The 27,210-nt window shown below is 48.8% G+C and overlaps 1 protein-coding gene across 3 annotated transcripts; it reads right to left on the reverse strand.

Annotated features, from left to right (window-relative positions):
• Positions 1 to 584: 584 nt before the first annotated feature.
• LOC112675746 (cartilage intermediate layer protein) lies at positions 585 to 15,197 on the reverse strand. 3 transcript variants are annotated; one of them, XM_025472460.3, is made up of 9 exons: positions 15,040 to 15,197; positions 13,418 to 13,586; positions 11,102 to 11,194; positions 10,172 to 10,441; positions 8,655 to 8,834; positions 7,950 to 8,264; positions 7,026 to 7,134; positions 6,177 to 6,334; positions 585 to 3,383 (listed from the first exon to the last, which is right to left on the reverse strand). In XM_025472460.3, the coding sequence occupies exons 2-9, from the start codon at positions 13,503 to 13,505 to the stop codon at positions 1,072 to 1,074; spliced, it is 3,525 nt and encodes a 1,174-aa protein (XP_025328245.1). In that variant the 5' UTR covers positions 13,506 to 13,586; positions 15,040 to 15,197; the 3' UTR covers positions 585 to 1,071. The 3 variants fall into 3 exon arrangements, with proteins under 3 accessions (XP_025328245.1, XP_048960180.1, XP_035564533.1); XM_049104223.1 differs by lacking the exons at positions 10,172 to 10,441; positions 11,102 to 11,194; XM_035708640.2 differs by lacking the exons at positions 11,102 to 11,194; positions 13,418 to 13,586; positions 15,040 to 15,197 and adding an exon at positions 10,706 to 10,997.
• Positions 15,198 to 27,210: the final 12,013 nt, after the last annotated feature.

Raw genomic sequence — 27,210 nt, forward strand, 5'->3', positions numbered from 1 at the left:
GAGCCAAGCCATTGTATAAGCTCCCCAGTATTGGAAAGAAAGAAAGAAAAAAAAAGGGACATGTTTTTAGCTTTGCTCAGGAGCCCAGAACATACTCACAACTCCAGGAATCTCTGCTCTTCTCTGCAAGTGGAAAATATGATCCATGAGAACAAACTTGATCACCCGAGTGTGTGCCTAATTAATTACTCAACCCTGGGGGGGGGGGGAGTGATGGGAGGGGTCCTGAAGAGGGGACTGCGCCTCATGCCACTTTGTGACCACTTTCCAGGGTCACCTCTGTCCCTCTGAGCAGCTGGCTCGCTTTATAGGTGAGACAGGACAGGGGCCTCAAAAACAAATACCAAATGTGCATTTATTGACATCTGCTCTGGGGTACACTGGGCCTCCAGCAAGAACAAAAGTAAATATAAAAGGAAATGCACAAATATAGTCAGCAGCCCATCGCAGTGGTAGTCATGAGATGGTCTTTCCAGACTTGGCAGAGGAACTATGATTACCCTGTGTTCAACAGCTTAATGTGGGATGTATACTAGCGTTCCAAATTCATCAAAGAAATAACTTATTTACATTTCAAGTAAGAATATTGTAGATTATTCCTTTATTTCACCACCATTTATATGTGCGGACTGTGATAGAGGCCTTGCTGACATCCCATAGACCAAGGCCAAGAAATATGCTTTCTATTGGTTATTTGGTCTTTAACATCAGATTATCATTACGGTAGAGGTGAGCAAAACCCTGCAAAAATAAAGGAAGGACATTTTCGTTGATGGCCACTGACTTTATCAATGGTCAGTTTCTTGTATTTCTTTTAAAGAACAAGACAAAAAAGATTTATTTTGACATCTCTGGTGCCAATCAGTATCATGGGGTAAAGACAGTAAGTAAAGGCATGAAGAAAACAAGCAAATTGCACCAGAACAGATGTGCTTAAATTAACCAAGTGACAGTTTTTACATCAGTCTCACAATGGCTGTCACATGAGGTGGGGGAAGAAAAGTACCATATGACTTAGTTGCTCAGAGGCTGAGGAGCAATCCCAGGAAACCTCAGAGAGGCCACGCCTTCTCACCCGCGCTGGCCACCCCTACTAGCCCGTTGCTGTCTCCTTGAGGACACTCTTCCTCTGACAGTGCTTGTGGCAGGGGGCCGGGAGGGGGGGCTCTGGAGGTACTGGAAGGCACTCTGGCGGCCCACCTGTCTCTCTACGCAGTTAAAGGTGAGGGCTACTCCCACGTTGCTCTTCATGACTCTGGAGGAGCCATCAGATGTGCCATCAAAGCACCGGCCAAGTGCAATCTCCTTGGCTGTGCGAGGGTCCTGGTCGGTGACAGTATAGATACCATAGTTGTGGCCCAGTGGATCCAGGGGTGCCAGCATAGTGTACTCACTGGTGTCATTGTTGACTGCTAGTGGTAGGTGGTTGACCAGGTACTCGTGAAGCATGGAATTTACGCTGGCTCGATGGCAGCTGCCCTGAGGGATGACCTTTACCAGTGTGCGATCCACACGGTCCTGGTCATAGAGCATCCCACTGCACTTGAACTCTAAACAGGCAGATGAGACATTGGGCTGGTCCCTGTCCCGTGTGCTCTTCACATCCCGGATCCCATACAACTTGCCCACTGTCCTCCGGTGGGTGCCTCCCATGTTGCGGGATCGCACATTCACCTCCACAGGCCCTACAATCTTCACCTTGATGTAGCAGGCCCTGAACTCCATTGGCTTGGGCCACCATGCTAGGTAGTCTTCAGTCCAGCTCATAGGGTCGTCCTCGTTGAAGGGGACAGTGTTGTAGTCATAATGATCCCCCTCAATCTGATAGAACCGGAAGTGGGCTGCACTGGGTGGTGCCTCCTCACATGCCCGGAGGTCCTCAAAGGCATAGATGGGCCCATTGCTTTCCTCAGCTGAGTTGGGCCTTGGCTTGGCCATGCTGATCTGGAAAGCTGTCTTCTTAACTCGTGGGTCCTCATGATCTGTCCGACGGTATTTGAGCCTATTGAGATAGGGCTGAGGGACACCAATTGCATTTGGGTTGAATTTAGGGAAAGATTGCACTGCTTCCAGTTCTTCCCCAGCCAGGCTTGCCAAGACATAGGCGGAATAGGCATCAGGGGACTGGTCATCACAGAAGGCAGGCAGACAGGCCCCATTGGGGCCTGTGATGACACTGTCAAAGCGGCCCCAGGCCCTGGGGTTGGACGAGAAGCCAGTTCTGGGCTCCAGGTTGATCACAGAGACCACAACCCCCTGGATCTGCTCACTGGGCAAGAACCTCTCACTCCGGTAGGCTCTAACCTTGATAAAGCACCTCCTGTTTTCTGGGACATCCAGATTAAAGAGCCTCCTTTCACGGATCTCCATGTTGCCCACCAGAAAGGTTCTCTCTTCCCTTTTGCCTCGCCTTTGGCTTTCAAATTCAAAGTCACCTTCCTCCTCCCACAACCCTGTATCTGGGTTGAGTGACCAGAGTTTCATTGTGGGCACGTGCTCTGGCATCTTGACCTGGGTTGAGTCAAGGTGGACCTTCACTTTGCCAACATTAAGCGGCTCTGAGGTGGCCTCATCTCTGAAGTCCACAGAGAACATACCATATGTCCGAAGGGGGAAGGTGTCTCCTTCATCGTTGATGAAGTTCAGGTCACTCTGGGCAGCAGTGGCTGTGGAAATATTCCGGGGATCCAGGAAGGTCACACTGGCCTTTACTTTTCCTGTGTAGGGGTCCCCATTCTGCCTGTAGAAACTCTTGGAAGGGATCTCCAGTTCAGCCATAGGGTCTTCTCCAGCCACCTCCCCCAGGGGGATAATGTTGGTGTCCGTGGCCTCCAGTGTGATGGGCTCTTTCTTCCGAAGCATCTTGATCTCATGGAACACTGCACTCCCCTTCTTGTTGAAGGGCAGCACTTTAGTGGTGTTGACAAACTTCTGCATCCTGTCCACAAATGTGAGCACCAACCTCTCTGTGTCCTGGGGAACATGGAGGGTGAAGGTGCCCTTGTAGCCAGTCATGCTCACACGGTTACTTCCCATGTACACGTGGCCAAAGCGCATGGGTTCCCCGTTGTCAGCAGCACTGACGCGGCCACGCACGATGCTCCGGGTCTCTGTGCACCGCTGACAACTGCACCCCACGGCCACCTTGGTGGGTAGTGTGTACCCACTGCACTGGATCTCTTTCTCCTCTGTTTTGGAGATGCCGCAGCAGTACTCCACAGCATCCCGGCACCTGATCCCGTTATCCTGCTGCCCTGCGCAGGTCTTAACCGGGCAATGGCCCACGTCATAGTAGAAGGAGTTGGTGGCGTTCTGGAAGCAGTCATGGGGCAGCCGGATAAGGTAGCTCTCAGGAGTTGGATTGCAAGGAGTCTCATCAGCGGCTATGGAGGGAAATGATGTGAATATTAAAAGTAAGTTCATGTCCTACACAGAGGGTATCCTTACCCTCACCTCTCTGTGGGGCTTTATGGTTTTCAAAGTGCTTGCACATCCATGATCCCAAATCTCACAGAACTCTTCTGAGGGAGATGGAGTGAACATTATTAATTTCATTTTATACATTTTATATCATTATAATCATGGTTCTCAATAGAAGGGTCTTGAAAGTTTGTGAGAGTGTTTTAAATTACCACTAAAATGAGGAGTTCTGGGGAGGGAAAAAAAAAAAAATAAAAATAAAAATAAAATAAAATAAAATGAGGAGTTCTGCTGGCACTGTGGTATGGTATTGGCTGACGTGTAGAAGACTAGATGTGTATGTTTATTACAGTGTCTAAAAATCATCACTTTCCAGGAGCATAGATAAAAGCAAATTGCTAGTGCATCAGAGTTACTTTTCAGTGCACCATGACATCACTAAAATGAATGCTATCATGTTACAGGTTTCAGGTTTGTAAAAACATAACCATAAATTATATTGATGTCATATGTGAGTTCAAGTATCTATAAAATATCACGTGTACCTCCAAATATTGGACTGCTGTTTGATGACTGGATATTGCTGCATAATTTTCTTCTATCGTCCCATATCCTTTTGCAGAGATTTAAATTTTTTTTTTTAATTTTTATTTATTTATGATAGTCACACAGAGAGAGAGAGAGGCAGAGACAAAGGCAGAGGGAGAAGCAGGCTCCATGCCCCGGGAGCCCGACGTGGGATTCGATCCCGGGTCTCCAGGATTGTGCCCTGGGCCAAAGGCAGGCGCTAAACCGCTGCGCCACTCAGGGATCCCCTTTTGCAGAGATTTAATGGAATTTGAAACATGCAAGCTGTCTAAATAAGATGCAGTCAAATAAGATTGGTTGTGTTTGAAAAAAAAAAAAGTAGTGGGTGGAGTGGAGGATGGGCATTGCTGCTCTGTGTCCTGCGATGGTCTGGCACTATTCTGCATTAAGAATTTCTCTGCATGAAGTTGACATATCCCAGAAGACATTCATGTTGGTGGAAAACCTGTTTGAAATGATCAGAGCCTACTATTTTTTATGTGGCTTTAACCATACACTGAATTTTTTTCATACATTGGATTTTTAAAGAGCACAATTACCATATAAATCCAGTGAAGATTGGACTTGGTTTAGCTTGGAATAATACTAAGAATTGCTCCTTGTTTCAGAAAAACCACATACCTGCACAACATTACCCAAGGAATGTGAACCACCAAAATAATAACCCCGTATCCGTCAGGATTTGTAGCTGTCACATTCACAGTGACTGGATTTAAGTGCAAGTGTCCAACCTCTTGGTTAGCCTTCTGATGTTGTTATGCCAAAAACATTTACACGTTGAAATACATACTGTTTTGAATTAGAGTTATTTTATTTTTCCTTTATGTTGTAGTTAGGGCCATGTGCACATGTATTTGGAAATTATATATAGCTCTTTTCTATCAATTTAACTTCAGAATGTTTAGGCAGTGTTAAAAATAACTGTTACAGGTGGAAGAACCAGGAATATGGATTGGGAACCACTCTACAGGGGGCTCCACATTTCCTCTGCAGCGGCCCCAGTGCCCCGTGTCCTATTTGCTCTGAGGTTCTTGGAGTCTGTGAAATATTTCAGAATTCTTCCAATAAACTTTCCTCTCTCCCTCCTTTGTTTAGGCCAATTTTTTTTTTAATTGGAGAGAGACATAGAAAATGAGTAAGAGGAAGGGGCAGAGGGAGAGGGAGAAGCAAACCCCCCGCTGAGCAGGGAGCCCGATGTGGGGCTAGATCCCAGGACTCTGGGATCATGACCTGAGCCAAAGGCAGAGGCCCATCCACCTGAGCTACCCAGGTGCCCCTATGCCAATTATTAAGATATCCTTCTTCCCTGCCCACTTTGCAGGTACAGGTTCCTGATTGATCTTGGCCTTGAGTCTCTCCTCCTCCAGATTACTTCTTAAAGCCAACTCTAATCGTAAACCTTAGCTCATGTTGGCCTCTCGATCTAGAATGCCTCACTTCCATATACACAGTCCCTGGCTGGTATTCAAGAGGAGGGGTTTTCAACACTGGCTGCAAATTAGAATCCACTGGGAGAGATTTTAATCTGTGCATACCTAGACCGTATCCCAAACCCATGACATCAGACTCTCTGGAGGTAGGACCCAGTCATCAGTATTTTTTAAAATTCATCAGGTGTGGGACGCCTGGGTGGCTCAGCGGTTTAGAGCCTGCCTTCGGCCCAGAGCATGATCCTGGAGTCCCGGGATCAAGTCCTACATCGGGCTCCGTGCGTGGAGCCTGCTTCCCCCTCTGCCTGTGTCTCTGCCTCTCTCTCTCTCTCTCTCTCTGTCTCTCATGAACAAATAAATAAGAAATCTTAAAAAAAAAAAAAATTCAGCAGGTGATCCCAAGAGTAGCCAAGGCTGTGACCCACTATTTAAGCTTCAGCTGAAAAGCTGCCCCCTCAAGCAATCACCCATGGTCACTCACACTGAGCGGTCTCTTTGTCTCATCTTATTTCCTGTTTCAGTGCATTTTTCTATCTTTACTTATTTGTCTCTTATTTATATCTCTTCACTCCTTCTGGACTGGCAGCTCTGTGAGGGTAGGATTCAGGACCGTGAGATCTTTGTGTCCTAGAGGGCATAGTGCTGTGCTCAGCACAGAAAAGCCCAAGCTTCACTGCCCAGATATGTCCACTGGGGTGCTTACCTGCCCTGTGGCGACTCAGGATGCTGTCTGCTTACCTATTACAGTCAGCTGGGCCACCTGGGACTTCACAGCCCCAGCGTCACTCTGGGCCTTGCAGAAGTACTCGCCAGCCTGGTCCTGTTGCAGGTTCCTCAGCACCAGCTTGCTCTCATGCTTGTACAGGGAGGGATCCAGCAGTGTGCCATTGTGGTACCTGAAGGAATACAGAGGCAGAGCCTGAGGGGATGGTGGGAGGGCAGGTATTCCCAGGGAGAGTGCCAGGAGCAAGTAGCCAGGGAGGCAGATGATGGATGAGGCCTTGCAGATGTCAACACCACCTCTGACTCAGCTCACCCAAGAGTACTGACTGCCCTGGGAGTCAAGGGACTTCACTCTGAGTCCCAGCCTCACTATTAACTGCCTATGGATCCTTGGACAAATCATCTCACCTCTCTGAGCTTTTGTCTCCTGCTCTATAAAATGAGGACGGTTGTTCCCTAGCTGATTTCACAGAATTGTTGGGAGCATCAGACAAGATAATGGCTATAAAATAACTGTGAAGGATAAAGGACTCACAGTGCTCGAGGACTCTGACTTTATGTCAGGGGAAGCAGGGCCGGGCACCTTGTTCTGTGTCCCAAGGATATCCAAATCAGGACCCTGAGACCTGAGCTGCTCTGTGGGGCCCCAGCTTCAAGAGGATAATGACAGGGCTGGCTGGTTGTCTGGGTAGCCTCGACCCCACTGGCTCCCACTTGTAAATGCCAACTTAAGGGCTCTGTGCCAGGGCCTTACTAATAACTTTATTCTGTTGGTTATTGTCATGATTAATAAGTCCAGACCCAATGCAAGAAAGGGCTGATTTCCAAGAAAAGACTTGGCAAGGTAACTGGCAGGACACTCACCAGAAATACTTGTCTGGACCGGGCTTCCCTGTGGCCTTACAGCATAGGGACACACTCTGTCCAGCTCTCCGTGCTTTTGTCTCTGGGTTCATCACAATGTATGGAGTTTCTGGGACAGAACACAAGAAACAATGATTCGGTTTTTCTCTTTGTGCAGATTGTCTAGAGCCTTGCTCCCATGAGTTCTTTTGTCATGTGTTAAAATTGTATGACTTTACCCCTACTCCCACCCCTAGCTCCTCTCTAAGGGAAATGGTCCAGAATGGAGTCCACCCACTCCACACCCTAGGCCTAGAATCAGCTTCTGTGGCCTCTCAAGCAGCATTTGGGTGGGGCAGTAGAGAGCCAAGGGGACCTCATGCAAGCTAAGATTCCCAAGCACTGCCACTGGGACAGAGCTGGCTGTTTTGAATAGTGCAATACTCCCATTCTGCTGCCTTCAGCAGAATATGCTGGCCATTCTGCACCACTTCTGGATTCCCCCAGCCTCTTTCTCTCTATACCCTCCAAATCTCACAATATATTATAATTGACTATTTTAGAAAAGGTGGCCAGGGACGAATTCACACATTTGAGGGAGCAAGCCATGTCAACTCTGTGGGAAGAATACTCCAAGCAGCATATATAGCAAGTGCAAAGGCCCTGGGGCAGGAGGGTGCTTGTATGTTTGAGGAACAGCTAGGAGGCTATTCTGGCTCGAGTAGAATGACTCAGTGAGGGTGAAAGGGAGAGTAATAGAAGAAGAGAACAGGGAAGTAATGGAGGAGCCAGGTGATATAGAGCCTTGTGGGTCATGGTAAGGATTTGGAAGCTGGGAAGCCAGCACTTAGCACTATGATCCCTTTAATTAAAAGTCCAGCATTCAAAAAAAAAAAAAAAAAAAACTCCAGCATTCCTGTCCAGCCCTATCCTGGAGAACCGTACCTGCCCTCATGAACTCTGCATTGACAGTGGCTGCCTTTAGCCCAGTCTTGGGCATTGTGAGCATGATGGGGGCAAACTTGGCCTTTGTGATCTTCAGAATGCTTTTGCCATCAGGGCACAAGCCAGGGACTCGGAACCTCCCACTGCTGTCTGTCTTGGTCAGTGGCTTAGGCGTCTTGGTCAGCAGGTAGACAGTGGCCCCTGAGGCTGGGGCGCCCCCGGGGAGGGAAACAGCTCCATGTAGCATGAAGTCCTGGCACATGCAGGCATCACAGTCTGCATTCACCTGGCCCATGGGGCAGGTCAGGTCACAGGCTGTGGAAAAAGGGGCCACATCAGGAGGGCTTATATGGACTCTGGCTCTTCTTCAGGCACATCTCAGCCTGCGGACTCACATATGCTTCTCCTCTTTAGGCCTTTGTTACCTTTCCTTAACAGCCTGCATAACTAATTCCCACTCCTCCTTTGAGACTTAGCCCAGGACACTTCCTCCAGGAAGCCTTCTTTGATTCTCCTAAGCTATAAATGACCCTGCTCTGTGCTCCCATATTATCCTCTACATCCCCCATCAGAGCACATAACAGATGCTCATTTAATAGTTGGTGAATGCATGAATAAATGAATCAGTCTGACCCTCTGACCACTCCTGGGCTGCTTCAGCTCAGTTGCATGCCTTCCCAGTACCAGGAACAAGAGTTGTAGTACCTGTACAGGCCTGGTCCATGCACAGTCGGCCCTCCTCAGAGGCCTCATTGCACAGTGACACTGTCTCCGCCAAGCAGGTGCGTGTTCGGGTCTGGACTCCAGTGTGACCACAAGCAGCAGAACACTTGCTCCAGGGAGACCAGGGGCTCCAGATGCGTTCTGTGTCTCGGCGCAGAGACCCTGCAAAGCAGGATCAGTAGATGGTCTAACTTGTATCCCAAACGGACTCTGTCAGAAAATCTGCCCCCGAGGCTGTTTTATCTCAGAGAGATGGGGACTCTGATTACATCTCTTATTTGCACAAAGGTACTATATGGGCCAGGAGTGGCTCTGAGAGGGACTTGTTGGCCAAGCACTGGGACTTGGATATGCTGTCCTGGGATGTGCAGGGGTAGCACCATCTTCCCTCCGCATTCAGGTGGAAACAGTCGTAATGTCCCTGTGGAAAGGCTCTCTCCCAGTCAGGGTCCAGGACCTCAGTGACTCAGACCTCAAGCTCCCCCCTCACCTCTGCTCTGAGGCCTGTGTGCAGGAATGGGGACCTTGGACCTGGCCCAGCCTGAGTTCCCACTCTGAATGACCACCACTACCACCTGGGCCTGCAGGGTCAGGCTGTGGCAACTGGCAGAGTCACAGGAAGGGAGGGTGACCATCTGAGAAGTGGGCAACCCTGCAGCTGGCTCTGTACATGAAGAGAAAGGATGTCGAGCATGAACTCTTGGACTCTGCAGACCCCGACATGCATTCAAATCCTAGCTCTCCAGGTGTCAGCTGCATAATCGTAAGAAGTACCCTAACCTCTCCAAACCTAGAGTAACTTATCAGAATGGAGAATCCTCGCAGGGGGGTTATAGATTTTTTTTTAATTTTTATTTATTTATGATAGTCACACACACACAGAGAGAGAGAGGCAGAGACACAGGCAGAGGGAGAAGCAGGCTCCATGCACCGGGTGCCGGACGTGGGACTCGATCCTGGGTCTCCAGGATCACGCCCTGGGCCAAAGGCAGGCGCTAAACCGCTGCACCACCCAGGGATCCCTCGCAGGGGGGTTATAAAGACTGAGTGGTGTACATAACTAGCACAGTGTCTGGCACCCAGATGCTATGAATGGAGATTAGCTTGTTTAATCCTCATAAAAACTGACATCATATTTACAAATATTTACTAATATTACTAATATTACCCTGTTCTATTGGCGAGAAGCCCGAGGCTCAGAGAGATTCAGGAAATTTGCCTAAGGAACACAGTTCAGACGGTAGACCCAGGATTCAAATGCAAGCAGCCCAACTCCAGGGCCTGTGGTCTTCACCATCTTGCCATGCACTCTCAGTAAGTGAGTTGACTGAGTACTCTTGGGAAGATTATGCTCTCATGACACTAATAGTGTTATTCTGAGGGAGTCGAAGCCTGTGTATGTGTGTGATATCCAGAGTCCCCGTGGCCAGATGCCAATCCTGGCCTCTCCTTGTGTCGAGGCTGGTGGGAGGTAGGGGGTTGGGGACTGTCCAGCTCACCTGGTGGGCAGAGGAAGCGCACGGTATAATTGGAGCAGTTCTGGCCGGGCCGCTGCTCCCTGTTGAGGCACCAGAAGCCCTCATGGGGACTGCCATGGACCACCTGGCCAGTGCTGCCTGCAGGCGTCCAATCGGTGGTCCGAGCCTCTAGCCACAGGGGCCGAGCACACACACGGTCCCCATAGTAGAAGTGAATGGCATCCAGCCGCTCATAGTCACCCTGTCCACCCGGGTGGTCGATGTTGAACCATGTTGTCCACTCGCCAGGACCTGAGAGGTAGAGGCAGGTCAGGGGGGCACTGGAGCCTCAGGGAAGCTCCATCCCTCTTACCTCCCTTACTCCTGGGACTCACTCCTGATACCTCTCACCCACACCCATTGGTCCCAGCCCTATCACATCTGTCTCTCCAGCATCTCTCCAGCCTTTCCACCTTCTGTTCCTGCCACTCCATTACAGCTCTCAGCAGCCTGGCTGTACCAGGTCATGTAACTCCATGCCTCATCTCTCTACTTCCAAGTTCCCCCTCCACCCACCCTTCTGCCTCCTGGACACTGCAAACAGGGTGGGCTTTTTCTGGGTGGCTTGGATCCCACTGCTCCCCAGCTTCAAATCCCTTAGCCAGGCATTCGAGGTGAGCCGGCGGTGAGCTGGCCCCTGCTGTCTCTCTATCCTCATCTCCCTCTGTCTTCACCAGCCCGAGCTCTGGCTCCAGCAAGCTCCATAGCATTCCTGAGCATATCAGGGAGCTTCACATTCTAAGCTGTCCTATTTCCCAGGTCTATCTGCCTGGATAAAGATGTAGGTTAAATGCCCTGTAAAAGTGGGTTTCCATGGAAACCGTGACATCATGCCCTGGCTTCAAAGATTCTCACACCAAGCTCAATAAAGACGCCCCTCTCCTGACCCTCCCTGCTCCAGCCACAACTCACTTTCCAGAGAGTTGACAAGCTTGGCAAAGATGTTGGAGGTCCTCCTCCCAGGCTGGACTCTTCTTACCGACTGGGTGAGCATCATCTGCCTCCCTGAGGGCAAGAAGTGATAAGAATAATAATAGTTCTTGCCTCAAAGGATTGTGGCGATTAAATAAGCTCATTCATGAAATCCACTTAGAACAATGCCTCACATGGTGTTTGCTGAATAAGTGTCAGCAACTCCTTTTTTTTTTTTTTTAAGATTTTTATTTATTTATCTCACACACACACACACACACACACAGGCAGAGGGAGAAGCAGGCTCCATGCATGGGACTTGATCCCAGGACTCCAGGATCACGCCCTAAGCTGAAGCCAGGCGCTAAACCACTGAGCCACCCAGGGATCCTCTAGTGTCAGCAACTCCTAAAGATGGGTACAGGATCCTTGGGCCATAAGCAACTTCCAGCCCCACCCCATCTGAGGCTGGATTGGTGGCTCCAGGAGGGGAAGGAGAAGAGTAGAGAACAGACAAGCTTTAAAAGGCAATTAACTCTCCTGCAAGGAGGCAAATCAGAATTCTCTATGCTGCTTAATTGGGGTGATAGGAGCTCTTTTAATCAAACTAATCTGATTTCCCCTCAGATGACTGAATGTTAATCATCTTCATAAACAGCAGCTGTCGGGGTGGAAAGAGCAAGGTGGGAGGTGGGCGCACACAGGATTTGGCAAGATGGTGAGACAGCCTTTGTTCCCCCATGGGCACTCACAAAGACCGCAGTGCATGCAGCTTTACAAGAGGGCTTTGAGCTTGAGTACATACTTGAGTATGTAGTTAGAAGTCAGGAGAGGAAGGGCAGATGGGAGAGAGCATATGGGGCAGTGCTGGGAGTACTGATGCTCAGGCATCTGGTCTCCACCTATCCCTTCAAGAACTCAGTGTCACCAGAGGACATGGTCAGAGGACAGGGAAACCAGAATGGGTTCTGGTATCTGTGAAGTTTGGCTGCATGGTCTAAATGAAACTGAGCTTTAAGCTAGAAGAATTTTTATGAAACTAAAGCCAGACCAAACCTCAAACCTGCTTTTGAGAACCCAGTGATCCCTTGTGATTCCCTTTTGCTTTGACTGCCAGGAATCTCAGAGCTAAATTTAGCACCCAGCGGTGATAACCCTCTTATCTTTTTTCCTCCCTTTGGGTGACAGCTAATCCCTCTCCTCATTTAAAAGATTTTCTCTCCTCTCTGTGTATTCTCATGAATAAATAAATAAATCTTTAAAAAGGGGGGGGGGCAGCCTGGGTGGCTCAGCGGTTTAGCACTGCTTTCAGCCCAGGGCGTGATCCTGGAGACCTGGGATCAGTCCCAGGTCAGGCTCCCTGCATGGAGCCTGCTTCTCCTTCTGCCTGTGTGTGTCTCTCTCTCTCCTCTCTGTGTATTCTCATGAATAAATAAATAGAATCCAAGAGGGAAAGGAAAGGAAAGGAAAGGAAAGGAAAGGAAAGGAAAGGAAAGGAAAGGAAAGGAAAGGAAAGGAAAGGGGAAAGGAAAGAGGAAAGGAAAGGGAGAAAGAAAGAAGAAAGAAGAAAAGAAAGAGAAAGAAAGAAGAAAAGAAAGAAAAAGAAAGAAGAAAAGAAAGAAAGAAGAAAAGAAGAAAGAAAGAAAGAAAGAAAGAAAGAAAGAAAGAAAGAAAGAAAGAAAGAAAGAAAGAAAGAAAGAAAAGAAAGAAATTAAGATAGAAAGGAAGAATTCTGTTCTGGGGCCCCTGGGTGGCTCAGTGGTTGAGCATCTGCCTTTGGCTCAGGGCATGATCCTGGAGTCCTGGGACTGAATCTTGCATCGAGCCCCCTGTGGGGAGCCTGGTTCTCCCTCTGCCTGTGTCTCTGCCTCTCTCTCATGAGTAAATAAATAAAATCTTTAAAAGAAAAAAAAGATTCCATTCTGTGAGTGTTAATATTGGGAGCTATCTCAAATTCTTTGGGAAAACAGGGGATCCCTGGGTGGCTCAGCAGTTTAGCGCCTCCCTTTGGCCCAGGGCGCAATCCCGGAGTCCTGGAATCGAGTCCCGCGTCAGGCTCCCGGCATGGAGCCTGCTTCTCCCTCTGCCTGTGTCTCTGCCTCTCTCTCCTCTGTGACTATCATGAATAAATAAATAAATAAATCTTTTTAAAAAAATAAGAAATTCTTTGGGAAAACAAAGATAAATGATTAATAAGTCTATAAACCAGCCTGAGGTTTTAAGGACATTGCTGAGGCCCATAGTTGGGTCCCAGACCGCATCTGACTTCAATATGGCAAGTAGAGGTTTGGAAGAGAGCAGATACTTAGCCCATACCCAACACAGAGGTGACTTCCAGGACCAGGAAGAAGAACAGCCAGGCCTTGGTCCCCACCATCTTTCCCCCAGGCCCTCTCGGAAACATGGCAGGAGATGGCTGAGGATGCTTCAGAGTTGGGTTCTCCTCGGAATGCAGTCCCCTAGGAAGTTTCTCGGATCCAATAACCTGCAAAGAAACAAAGCTTATCAGCTTCCACATTCCTGTGTCATCTCTCATGGCGTGAACAGAACTATTTCTTGACCTATCAAAGGTAGAAGGATAAAGTCTTGTGGGAGATAACACCTGCCCAAGTTGTGAATCTGGGCAGCTTGCGAGGTGCAGAGGCTCAGGATTTGAGTTCAAATAAGGCAGAGATGGATTCAGATCCAGGCTCCAGGACCCCATCTCAAGATGGGGCACAAGGGAGACAAGGGGTAAGGAGGTGCCTTGCCAATGAGGAGGGGCCGGGGCTTACTCCCAGCAGCCTCTGAGTGACTCATTTATCACTTCCAAGACCTGGGCTTGGGGGCATGTTTTGCTACCCTTTGGTGAGGCTCACACTCTTGCACAATAGGGCTACACATTAACACCGTGCAGCCCAGCCCTGACTACAGTGGCCCCTCACAGGACAGGCAAGCTGGAGGGCACAGATGCTTCAGACACACAGCCTCCGTGAACACATTCCCAGATGCGCACAGGCTGCAGCTGGAACACATTTCTGGCCTGTTTGTTGGGGCCTGGCTAGGAGTTACACAGCCAGGAGCTCCCTGAAGGAGAGCAGAGGGGATACCTCGTGCAAAGCCAGGGCTCCCCAATAACTGGTTAGGGGCTATAGAGCCTGGAGAGGAGAGTGGGTTTGGTGATAAGGGCAAAGATCTGTGGGGTGTGGCCCAGGCTCCTGCTCATTTTTATCTCTCCCCAGAGCTCTGGCCAACCCAGAATCTGACCAGTTCCTGGAGATTCAAAAGTGGCTCCCCTCAACGTCCAAAGTCCAGGGTGTGGTGGGAAAGAGGAGATTCCTCCTTTCCGGGGGAAAAAAAGATCCAAAGCACTTAGCTGTCCAGAGAGAAGAACAAACCAATCCCACATCGCAGATCTTCTAGCTCTAAGCATACTAACTTACCGCCCCCCTTTCCTGCTCTGCCGCCACCTTTTTCTCAGCCAAGGGAACAGAGGCATGGGGGTCCCCATTGTGTGTCTTACCCCAGGCTCCTGGGCTCTGAGCAGGGAGCTGAGTGCTACACAGCATTCAGTCTGAGGCGGCTCTAGAACTGTCTGGGAGGCCAAGGTGGCCTGAGGCACCTTGTGGAAAAACCATTTCCCATCTGGCAGCCCACAGAAGTTTCCTCAGCATATGCTCTGTTAGGCTCCCCGTCCCACGCTCCTCAGAACTCTCGGACAAAGCAGACTGGCTGACCGCAAGAGAAAAGGAGGCACCCAGAGGTACAGACCCTACTGGGACCATCTGAGAGTCCCTGACCTCAGGTGAAGGAGGGGGAGGACTTTGGACCAATGGGGGAAAAGAGAGAACTTCAAAGTAGAAAGGCAGGGGGGAGAGGAGATGCAGGGGAGGACAGGAGTAGCTGAACAGGGCAGTGAAATGCAGGCAGGGGTTGAGGGAAATGGGAGGGGAGCTCACCGGTGTCCTGAGCGGGACTCCTCAGCTGGGGGTTCAGGTCTCCAGCTCTCCGGTCCAGCCGCAGGGCCTTATATAGCGCGGCTGGTGGCTCAGCCTGTGGCAGTGCGCCAGGGGAAGCGCTGCGAAACCAGATCTGAGCATGGGGAAGCTCAGCCTCCCCATCCCCTCCCCACATCCCCTGGAGCTCCCAGAGGCCCCGATTTCACTTCCAGATCCTTAGGGGGAGATGCCGCAGGACCTAGGGAAAGGCCAGGTGGGCAGCTGCCTGGGGCTCCCCAGGCCAGAGCAGAGAGACATTTGGGGAGGTAGGATGGGCACGGGGAGCAGCCTTGGGAAGGGGCCAGGGGCTATTCTACAGCTGGGCAGCATTTCATGGCTCAGGGGGTAGCGTGCTCTTGCCTAAGCTTTGCGCTGATCCCTACATTCCCCTGGCCCTGGCCTGCCCATGCAGAGAGAGAACTTTGCTGGTGTTAGCACATACTCCAAACTCTCTTAGGCACACAAGTCACCTGGTCTCCCAACTGAGGGTAGGGCCTGGTCTGAGCTGGATGACTACTCAGCTTCTCTGGCCCCTGAGGGAGCAGACAAAGAAACTTAGGGAAAGGAACAAAGGAATTAGAGGACACAGGATATCACCTGGTGAGAACAGTTCTTCCCTGCTCCTACCTACTTCCATCTGGGGGTCTGTCTACGGCCACTGGACCCCAGAGCCCCTGCACCTAGACTCTCTGAGACCTTGCCGGACCGTCATAGGTGTGTATATGCGTCCGACTTCAGGTGTGGGGCCCACTGGCATATGCACAGCCTTACCCATAGGTGGCGTAAGCAGCTGCGTGTGCTTCTAGACTTGAGCAGCCTCCCTGCCAGCAGGAATCTGCCGGCTGGCCTTCGCAGCCGTTCTACAGCTTTCACATGCATTAGAATCCCCTGGAGGGTTGATTGCTGGGCCCCACACGGAGCTTCTGATTCAGTATGTCTGAGGTGAGGCCTGAGGCTGTATTTCTAACAACTGCCAGGTGATATTGATGCTTCATGGACTACATTAGAGTCCCAGCTGGAGGCAGATGGAAAGGGGTGTACTAGGAACCCAGAGCAAGAGCTTCTAGGACCCACCTCATGGGCCAGGCTCCTCAGGCCTGGGCCGGGCTTCCTGCCTCATGCCAGGATGGGGAGATGGAGGCCTGGTCCCAACAGCATCAATACCAAATGTCGGCTCACTCTTTCCATACACCCTCATCAAGCTCCTATTCCATGGCAGGCTTTAGGCTGAGCGCTGGGAGGCCACAAGGGAGGAGACACGTTCTTGCTCTCAGAGAAAGGAGCCTCACATGGTAAGGATCTCACAGTGAGCAGTGACTGTGATCCTCATCCAGAGAGCTGTGTATATGTGCTTGTGTGTGTCTGTGTCTTTGTCTCTGAGTGTGTGTGTGTGTGTAGGCAGGAGTTTAGGAAACTTTGTTTTTCTGAGCATCACCCTAAACATGGGCTGCTGGAGGGAAAGAGTGGGTACGGAGGAAGGATGTTGAGCAGCAACAGCTCGCAAGCGACCTAAAACACAGATCTGGTTTGCTTTGTCTCCTGGAGGCTAGTCTCCCTCCTAGTCCCTACCCCTTGGCCCATAGATTCTGTAGCCAGACCCAGTCTCGTCCAATTTGTTGTTGGAGCCAAACTGTGAAGTAGCTACAGCCGTGGCTTTGAAGGCAAAGTCTGAACTGAGTGAAAACCATAAGAGCTCTACTAGTCTGGGGTACCTGGTTGGTGCAGTTGGTGGCACAGTTGGTTAAGCATCTGACTCCTGGTTCGGCCCAGGGCATAATCTCAGGGTGGTCAGATCAAGCCTTGCATAGAGCTCTATGCTCAGCATGGATTCTGCTTAAGATTCTCTCTCTCTCCTTCTGCTCCCCCCTCCCCCCCACACACATAAATAAATAATTCTTTAAAAAGAGCTCTACTAGTCTGAGGACAAAGACTAGACTGCAACAGCCAGATCAAAGGACAGGAGAAAAATAGGAAGTTGGGAGACAAAAGCCTAGTGCTGGCTTTTTTGCTGATTCTGATGTGTGACATTGGACAAGCAATGATCCAAGTGACCCTGGGCTTCAGGATCCCCAACCGTGCAACAAAAATTTGGACAGAGCGAGTTCTGAGGCCCCCAGTACTGCTGGCAAGGTCGATAAGATGCTAACAACAAACATTGTAGAGAGGAGAGAAAGGAAGGCCTGACAGCTGCAAGAAGTCAGGCCACAGATCAGGAGGGAGGCCAAAGAAGCAATGTGACCACTGAGGCCAGATAAAGAGAGCAAGGTATACAGGAGAGGATGGTGGGGAAGTAAATCAGAGGACTGAGGTCAATGTTAGGGTAATTAGCTGCTTTCCACATCCTCTGCTCTATGGAACCCAAGGATACATGAAAGAGGCCTCCCCAGCCTCCCTCTCTTCTGCACCCCTCTCTTCTCTGTCTGTAATGGGAGCCAGAGTACCCTGTGTGGTGAGAGTTGGGCAGAGTGGAACCCTTTAGGCCATGAATCCTGCCTGGGTCTCCTTGCTTAGCCCAGACTTCACACTGAGGACCCCACTTCCCTAGCCCCAAATGGCCAGTGGGTGTTGTCATGGTTGGTACAGGGCTGAGGGACTGTGAGCTAGAGTCCCTTGGTTTCAGTTCCAACCCTGCCATTTGTGTTCCTCCAGCTCATGTCCTCCCTCCCTGCCTCACCACCTCCTGTACCCCCGGCCCCCAATCAAAGGACCCTGTCCTGTCCCAATTGAGATAGAACTATGAGCTGGGCAGGGCTAGACTGGAGGGAATCTGAGTCTTTCCCCACTTTCCCTCCTGGAATTCTTTTGAGGAAGAAGAGGCCTGCTGTCCTCAGTCAGGACCCTAGGATAGACAGGGCTTGGGAGGTGGCCACAGATCTGGACTGTCAGGGCCTGGCTTGGAGAGGTCAGCCCCAGCCACAAGTGGTCATCTGGGGCTTCTGCAGGCCAGGCTAATCTGCAGCAGCTCCAAGCCCCTGCCTGGAACACACTGGAAACCCATCAATCACTCCCACCCCTGTCCAGAGGATCAAGGGCCTTGGAGCCCAGTTTAGCCAGGCCACCTGTGTCCTGAGGCTATGGCCACAGTCCCCACCCTGCTGAGGAGAAAGGAGCTTGGGAACACTGGGGGTTGGGGGTGGGGGTGAGAGGAGGGTCTGATATGATCCTAGTGGTTCCAGAAGAAGGTGCTCTGCCTCTAGCATGCTCTCTGACCCCCCCCCCCCATAGTCCCCTTATCACCCCCCTGTGGCCTGAGGAGGCTTTGCAGGCCTGGGTAGCGACAGGCTACTGATGATTCCTGGGCACAGGAGGACTTGACTACAGCTCTGAGTGCCCATCAGGGGTTGCTGACCCAGTACACGGAAGCCCAGAAGCCCAGAGTCCAGGGCAGTGGGGGAGCTCACTCTCTGACCTTGTTCTCCTTGTCCTGTGTACAGTCTGTCACTGTTCCGTCTCTGCGCCTTTATAGTTTTACTCCTCGGGTTTCCATCTTGAAATATAGCCCTTCCTCCCCATTGGTGTGAATGTCTCCATCTTTCAGAGCCCTATCTCAGTTTCCTCCCTCTTTCCCTCTCTGACCACCCAGGCCCATCCCTGATTATTCCTTCTAGAACAATGTTCAGTCACATGTGGTTGGTACTCTAATTTACAAAGCACATTCACAGTCATCATCTTCAGCCTCACAGCAGATCTGTGAGGCAGGGATGACCACACCCATTTTATTTTATTTTATTTTATTTTATTTTATTTAATTTTTTTTAATTTTTATTTATTTATGATAGTCACAGAGAGAGAGAGAGGCGCAGAGACACAGGCAGAGGGAGAAGCAGGCTCCATGCACCGGGAGCCCGATGTGGGATTCGATCCCGGGTCTCCAGGATCGCGCCCTGGGCCAAAGGCAGGCGCCAAACCGCTGCGCCACCCAGGGATCCCACACACCCATTTTATAGAGGAGAATCTGAGGCTCCGAGAGGTGAAGTCACTCAGACACTGTAGGTTTTAACTCAAAGTTGCCTCTAGAAACCAGAGATCTAGTGTAGATCTTGTCATGGGCCTTCAGCTCAGAGGAGCCACCATCGAAATCAAATTCCAACTATATGCTCCTCAGTGAGAACATGCCTAGAATACCCTGGCTCTGCCTTCTTTGCACACATACCCTGCTTCCTCTACTCTAAAGATATTCCCATCTAACATGATCCATCTATCATACCGTGGCCACAAATTCTCTGCAATTCTCCCAGTATGAGATGGAGTCTATTTACTCACTCCTTTGAACTGGGCTGGCTTTGTCACTTGCTTTGAGCAAAGGTATACAACAGAAGTGATGCTGTACAAATTCTGGAATTCAGGCCTTAAGAGACCTGGCTACCTTCACTCTCTTGGAACATTGTCCTGAGACCACCCTGTAAGCAAGTCAATCTATACTACTGGAGGATGAGAGACTACATGGAGGAGAACTTGAGGCTCCCAGCCAGCAGCCAGATATGTGAATGAGGCCTTCTTGAACTTTCCACTCCAGCAGTTGCATGAATGAGTTCAAATAAGATCAGCCGAGGAGTGGCCCAGCCAACCCACAGAATCATGAGAAATAATAAACTATTATTAAATGAACTACTGAGTTTGGGGGTAGTTTGTCATAATGCAATAGATAACTGGCACAGTAAGAGCAAAAGCTGTTTCCATTGCAAGCAGCAAAAGCACAAACTCAGATTGGTTTAAGCAGAAAAGGAATCCAATGGCTCTCATAACTGTAGTCCTGGGGAAAATTGGATCCAGGCACTCAGACAGCATTAGGGCTGTTCTCATATCTCAACAGCTTCCTCTGAGATGGTTTTATTCTCAAGGATGGTGTAGCAGTCTGTATTTTCCAAAGACGGCTACAAAAATAGCTTCCATTGCACATGTTCATGTACAATGTGACTGTGCTATTCCACTATCAAGAGATAGAATCTAATTCCCCCCACCCCCTTGAGTCTGAGCTGGCCTATGACTTGCTTGCAACCAGGAATGAGGTGGACTTCTAAGGCCAGTCACAAAAGGTCACATCGTTTCCTCTTGGATCTCTTGGAACATTTGCTCTGGGGAAAGCCAGCTGCCATATGAGAAGTCCAACTACCCTGAGACCACCATCCTGGAGGGGCCTGGTGTAGTTCTGGTCAGTAGTCCCAGCTGAGCCCAGACTTCCATCCCTCACCACCAAGGCACCAAACATGTGAGTGAAGCTACCTGAGACAGACCAGACCAGCTCTTCTACCAGATGAGTACCACTGAATGGCCTCAAATAAACTCACAAAAAGCAGAATTATCCACTAAAGTCCTACATGAAATCCTGACCTATAGGTCATTTAAGCCATTGAGATTTGGGGTAGTATGTTACACAGCAGTAGTACCTAAAGTAGAAGCTATTTCCATGTAGTATCTTCCAGAAGCTCCAGGCTCCCTCTTAGCACATCTCAAATCTCCAGCAGAAGGAAAATGTCTCTTCCCCAATTGTTCCAGCAAAAGTTCTAGGAGAGGTCCTCCTTGACCCATTCCTGACCCAGTCCCTATAACTATGGGATGGAAAGTTCTGATAAGCTCCTTTCTGGAGCCAGGGGTAGATCAGCCCCACTGGAGTCACATGGACTGATTTTTCCCAAAAGAAAATTGTGGTGCTGTCATTGGAAGTAGGAAGAATGGATGTGGGGAGGGAAAAAATGACGTGTATCTACTGAAAACACAAGCACAAACACAAGCACTCTATCCCAGGAGGAGTTGACCCAAAATGTCTAACCACTAACTTTGATATCAGGAGTTGAGTCTTGATACCGAGAGACCACTTTCACAGCTATCAACCCAGAGACTTTACCCTCCATTAGTTCCATTACAAACCTACCCATGTATGACACCTCCCCTCCTTGTAACACACCCCAGAAGAGCTGAGCAAAACCGAACAACCATAATAACTCCAGTTTAGGGCATGGAAGAAAGAGAAACAAACCTGTCAGCACCTTGTCTTATTTTGCGCAGCTCTTGGGTGGGAGCAGATTCCCTCAGAATGGACTATGAATCCAGCAGATACCCCAAAACATGTCCAGTAGAGCACTCCACCTTACCTAATGTGCCTACTGTAGTCACCACAGAATGCTCCCCCAGCTTAAAACAGGGTCACCCCTCTATCCCCATGGTGTATTCACCACTGTCACAGACTCATGTTCACAGGCAGCGTCTCTAGAGTTCACCATATTTACCACAATATGTTCATGTCCCACTATTTGCACCACTGACTAGGAGATTCCCACTATGTCTCCTGATGTTCACCAAGCTTGCCATGGTGTGCTCACAGTCACCACAGCATCTTCACCACACCTCTACAGTTTGCTCGTACCCAGTGACATTGTGGTGTTTATTGAATGAACCTGTGAGTTCATATTCTATACATGGACATCATGGTGCCCCCAGTATTTCTCAGAAACATCTTGAGTCACAGTCTTCGTGTAGGATTAGGGTGATCCTACTAGGGTGATCTCTCAAGAGTGTTCACATACCCCTCCTCTGACTTGTCACACTCACCATGACGTGTTTGCCCTGGTTGTTCATAAAACTAGACCCGAGTATCTACCAGACTCTGTTGCTTGTTTCCTGTGACCCGAGGCCTCTTTTCATGACTCCCTCAAGAAGGCCCAGGTCGCTCTGTGTGTGGTATGGCCTCAGCTCTGACCACGATGTTGGCAGTCTGAAAGAGCCTGCGGCAGTGATGGGGGCGGCCTCGCTCAGGGATGAGGTGAGGTGGATGCTGGGTAGAAGTCCTCTCTGGCCTTCAGTTCCCAGGACACGCAGCTGTTTTATGGGCTAGAGCTATGGAAAGTTGACTGTGAGGATCCTCCCTCTTTCCAAGCAGACTCTTTCTCACCCACACAGCACCTGGGCCATAAAGATTTGTGACTCCCAACAGCCAGGGTGAGCAGGAGGGTGCAAGGGGAACGGAGGTTAGGAAGGCTGTAGTGAGTAGGCTTAGCCAGATCGGGTGGGAAAGAGGGAGAGAGACAGACATGTGGGCCCTGACCCCATTCTTAGTGGGCTGACCTTTTGTTCCCAGAAGCCAAGAAGCACTCAGGGAGGCTGGATTGGGGCATTTCCCTCTCCAGCAGAAGAATAAGAGCTTTGAGGACAGAATGTTGGTCAGTGACCGGAAAGGCAAAAAAAAAAAAAAAAAAAAAAAAAAGGCAAAGAAAGGGAAGAAGACATTTGAATCCCTCTCTGCATTTTAAAAAATTGAAGCATAATTTTCATATGGTAAAATTTGCCATTTTGAATGCATAATTCTGTGAGTTTTGATGAATGCAAGCAACCAGGAATCCACCATCCTGTCAAGACTTGAAATACTTCCAAGCACCTCAGAGGTTCCCTTTGTAGTCAACCCCTCTCTTTCCCTGTAGTTTTGCCTTTTTGAGAATGTCATATGAATGGAATCCTTTAGTATGAGCTTTTTAAGCTTGCTTTCTTTCATTGAGTATAATCATCCGTGTTGTTGAATGTGCCAACCGCTCATTCCTTTTTATTGCCAAGTAGTGTTCCATTGTGTGGCCATATATAGCTTAATCTATCCATTCACCACTTGAAGAACACGTGGGTTGTTTCCACTTGTTAGCAGTTACATTTTAGTTATAAATATTTGTGTACAGATTTTGTGTAAACATGTTTCTTATTTCTTTGGGGTAAATACCTAAGGAGTGAGATTGCTGGGTTAAATGTTAAGCATATGTTTAATCTTAAAAAAAAAAAAAAAAAAAAACAACTGCCCAACTGTTTTCCAGAGTGAGTAGATCATTTCCATTCCCACCAGCAATATATGAGAGACTCAGTTGCTCAGCATTCTTGTCCACAGTTTCAGGTTTGTTTTTCATTGCAGTTTTAATTTGCATTTCTATGGTGACCAGTGATGTTGAGCATCCTTTTTAAACTTATTTGTTGTGCATATATCTTCTTGGGTGAAGAGTCTGTCCAAATATTTTCCTATTTTGTAATTGAATTGTTCTCTTATTATAGTATCCCTCCCTTTTCAAAAGTTCACCTTACGCCAGTTCACTTTTACAAAAGGACCTACATTAGTACCTGTTTTTGCTAACCGAATGAAATCCAAAGACAATAGTCAATTTCACAAAAAGTGACAAAAAAGCAAAAATAATGCTCTGTTTTGTAGGGGTTCACTGGAGCAGTGAGAGTTGGCGCCGCCCTGCTGCTTCCCCAGGAACTACACTCAGCATCTCAGCAGCAAACCGCCCTGGCTTCCTAAGATACCAGAAAATCCTAAAAGAGATTACTTTTTGGTTTGGGAAGGCTCAAACTTTTTTCCATATGAATTAATGGTAATTGATTCTTCATTTTACACCATTTTGACTTATGAAAATTTTTATGGGATCCCTCTACCTTCAGATAATGGGGGAAACCTGTATTGAATATATATACTCTGGATAGAAGTCTTTTATCAGATATGTATTTTGAAAAATTTTTTTGCCGGATCTGTAGCTTGCTTTTCATTTTCTTAACAGTGTCGTTCGATGAGCTGAAGTTCTTAATTTTGATAAAGTCCAATTTATCAATTTTTCATTTTGTGGACTGTGCTTTTGGTGTTAGATATAAGAAATTTTTGCCTAATCCACAGCCACAAAAATTTCCTCCTATGTTTTCTCCAGGAGTTTTTTAGTTTTTGGTTTTACCTATGGTTCTATTTAATTTTGGCATATAGTACAAAGTGTAGGCCAAGATGATATGATGATGATGATGATGATTATTTTGTTGTATGTGAATGTCTAATTGTTCCAGCACTATTTGTTGAAAAGACTCCTTTCTCTTGAACAACCCTTATCTATATATATATTTAACAGTACGGCTCTTTGAGTCATTGAGGCCAGCACCCTGGGCTTTCTTACACAAAAGTCAGTAGCATAGTAGGAATGAATGCTTCTTTTATCTGATCCCAAAACAGGGACTATTTATGCCTGAATAAGACACAGACTTTTCAATGGAACAGCTCTTTTAGGTTTTACTTATAGCCCCTCTGCTCTCCCAGGACTGAGACACGAGTCTGCTGAGAACCGCACCAGGATGCAATGACTGTCAACCACAATCTAGGTCCAGAACTGTCTCTCTTCTCTAATGACTCTCATATATCCCTGGAGGCTCCTTGGTCAAAGAGTTTGAGTCCTCTACACTCAACTAATCAGTCTCCATCAAACAGAGAGAGAAAACCCTGAGAAAGTGTCAGCCACCTTTACCTTTCTGCTGCTTTCACCTGTCAAAGTTGCTATTGATTTTCATTTTAGCCTGATCATAATTGGTGAAGGAAAAAGCACATTGTGCAAGGTATATGACTTCTGCTGGGGTGCCTGGCCGGCTCACTTGGTTGAGCATGTGACTCTTGATCTTGGGGTTGTCAGTTTGAGCCCCATGTTGGGCATAGAGATTACTTTAAGAAAGGAAAAAGACTTCTGCCAAGACCTGGATCTTGGGGAAGCTTATAAATTTGAACCCAGGCTGGGTCTCCTAATTTCCAGTCTTCTGATCTTTCCATTTTTCCACAATGGCCTCTCATACAAGTTGATGGAGAGCGTTATGTTAGTTGCTTTCTGGGATGCCAGGGGAATGAGAGGGCTCCTTAACTGATATGCACTTCTGGGAACAGACCATTCTGAGAAAAGAAAAAAAAAAAAAGAAAGAAAGAAAAGAAAAAAAAGCAAGCAAGCAAGCAGGAAAGCAAGCTTAAAGAAATAGCCAAAGTCAGGAGCTGGGGCTGGGCCCCTCTCAGGCTGCCTGGTGTTCCTCCTGGATGTGTCTGCTTCTCTCCTTGTGGCAGATCCACTTGCCTCTTACTCCAGATGGGTTCATCTGCATTTTCATAGGTCAAATCTCAGCAGAACCATGCTGCTGAACGCAGCTAGTTCCTATCCTCACCCCTATAGGGTGAAGCCTTTCCCATGAAGGCCTTCACCAGTCACCAGCTAGCCTATGGATGGGCTGTACCTAAGTCAGATGCTCACCCTGAGTCTATCAGTGGTCTCTCCTAGCCAAACCCCATGATGGTACTGCTTCCTCAAGGAGGAAACTGTGGATGGGTAGTTACAGCTAAAAGGGGATTTGAGGGATCCCTGGGTGGCGCAGCGGTTTGGTGCCTGCCTTTGGCCCAGGGCTCGGATCCCACGTCGGGCTCCCGCTGCATGGAGCCTGCTTCTCCCTCTGCCTGTGTCTCTGCCTCTCTCTCTCTCTCTGTGTGTGACTATCATAAATAAAAAAATAAAAAAAAATGACTGAGTGTTAAACATGTTAAAATTATAAAAAAAATAAAAAATAAATAAAAGGGGATTTGAGGTGTGGTGGTACCATGAGGGTTACCAGTGCAGTATGAGGGTTTGTCCTCATTTCTGAAGCATGCACACACATGCCCTAAGCACTCCGTCACATTTCTCTTCTCCCTCTGAGTCTGCTCAGCCTCGCTTAGCTCCACCATGAGTTGAAAGCTCTTTGTTCCACCTGGGAATGCTGTGTCTTCCCTCACTTGAGCTCCTAAAGGGTAAGGGCTGCGTCTTCCTTTTCTCTGTGTCCCTAGTACCTGGCTCAACAACATAAATTCATAGATCTCAAAGAGGAGAGAGGCCTTACCCAAGACCTTTCATGGAGGCAGAGTCAGAACTAGGTGGAACCCAGATCTCCTGTTCCAAATGTCGGCCCCTCTCTACATTCAGTAGGCTCCCTAGCATCTCTCTGAGATGTGAAACTAGGGGACTGCTGTCCCACTTCTGGGTCAAGTGAGGCCTCTGGCTCTGTCCTGAGACACTGGGACATCCTTCCCAACTGTGACTCCTGATGCCTGGGCAGCCCCGAGGCAGTTCTGGGGTGAACCTCCTGTCTGCTTGATGGACTCTCCAGGGAATACTTAGAGCAGCCCCACAGGCAGTGTGATCCCAGGTTCCTGAATGCTCTACTTCCCACTATGGGCTTCGTGATGCATGAGGGCTAGAGTGGGTGGGGAAAGTGGGCAGGCAGGCCTGACCCAACTGCTTCAGCTTAATGAGGGATCAGGGCAGCTTGAAATGTAAATGACAGCAACCCAGGGGACAGTGCCTGTGTCGGTGGAATGGCTGTGTGCATAACTCCCTGTGCCTATAATGCAAGTGGCCATGCGGGAGCATGCAAACCTGACCAGGTGTGTTGTGATGTGTATATATGCCCACACTTAGCTCTGATCCCCAAGCGCAGTGTAATTGTACGCATTTCACTTTCCCTCTCCAGACCTTAGAGAGGATTTGGCTGACTCTAAAGCTCCCTCCTCTTCCTCTCCCATCAATTCTCCTTAAACCAATCCCTCCAGACTCTTCTCTCTGTTTTCAACAGAGCGGCTCTCCCAGCCTCTGAAGCCCCATCCCTGTAGATCCCCAGCCACCAGGGGCCTCATCTTCTTCCCTAAGTTCCTCCTGAAGTCTTTATTTTACAGGAACAACTCTCTCACTGAGAAGAATTCTAGAACATTCTCCACTACCTTGTGCATGTGTGTGTTTGTGTGTAAATTGTTACTACAAGTGTGTTTGTGATGGGCAATGGAAAAGGAGAGAGGGTAGGGGGAGAATGAGTTCATTTGCTTATGTCTCAGCAAGTGTCTTTTTTTCCAACCGCCCCCCCCCCCGCCCAGAGATAGACTCCCAAGGGCATGTACCCCCCTCACCAGCTTTGTGCACATTCTCATAGTATCTATTTATAGCAAGACTTGGCCAGGTGCCACCTCCTCCAGGAACCCCTCTTCATAGCCCCACACTGGGCTAACTGCCCTTCTGTTGTCTTCTACAAGCCCTGTACCCTGAGCACTTTTCCGGAAGAAAGATTATCACATTCTACTGACACTGCTTTCTTGCCTGCCCCATCTCCATGGTGAAGTCTCTAGAGGACAAGAGACCACATCCTGCTCTTTTGGCATCCCAGCATCTGGAATGTTCAGAACCTGTGTGTGGACTGGGTGGACCTTGCCTCATGTGCTCCCAGTAAGACATTCCACCCTCAATGGCCCTAATGACCCTGTGCCTACCACCCTCCTCTGGAGTGTGAGGTAAACCAAACTTAATACACCCATGGGGCTTTCCTCTTGGGGTCACACTCCAGGACCTT

This window comes from Canis lupus, chromosome 30 (genome assembly GCF_003254725.2).
Source record: "Canis lupus dingo isolate Sandy chromosome 30, ASM325472v2, whole genome shotgun sequence".
Taxonomy (NCBI): Eukaryota; Metazoa; Chordata; class Mammalia; order Carnivora; family Canidae; genus Canis; species Canis lupus.

What these genes read in the sequence shown, in the direction of transcription:
- LOC112675746 (XM_025472460.3), bottom strand. Translation starts at nt 13,505, where the DNA reads ATGTTTCCGAGAGGGCCTGGGGGAAAGATGGTGGGGACCAAGGCCTGG. An exon ending in GGAAGTCACCTCTGTGTTGG is followed by an intron (nt 11,195 to 13,417) that starts GTATGGGCTAAG and finishes TCTTGCCCTCAG; the next exon opens with GGAGGCAGATGATGCTCACC. An exon ending in GGCCCAGCTGACTGTAATAG is followed by an intron (nt 3,384 to 6,176) that starts GTAAGCAGACAG and finishes TTCCCTCCATAG; the next exon opens with CCGCTGATGAGACTCCTTGC.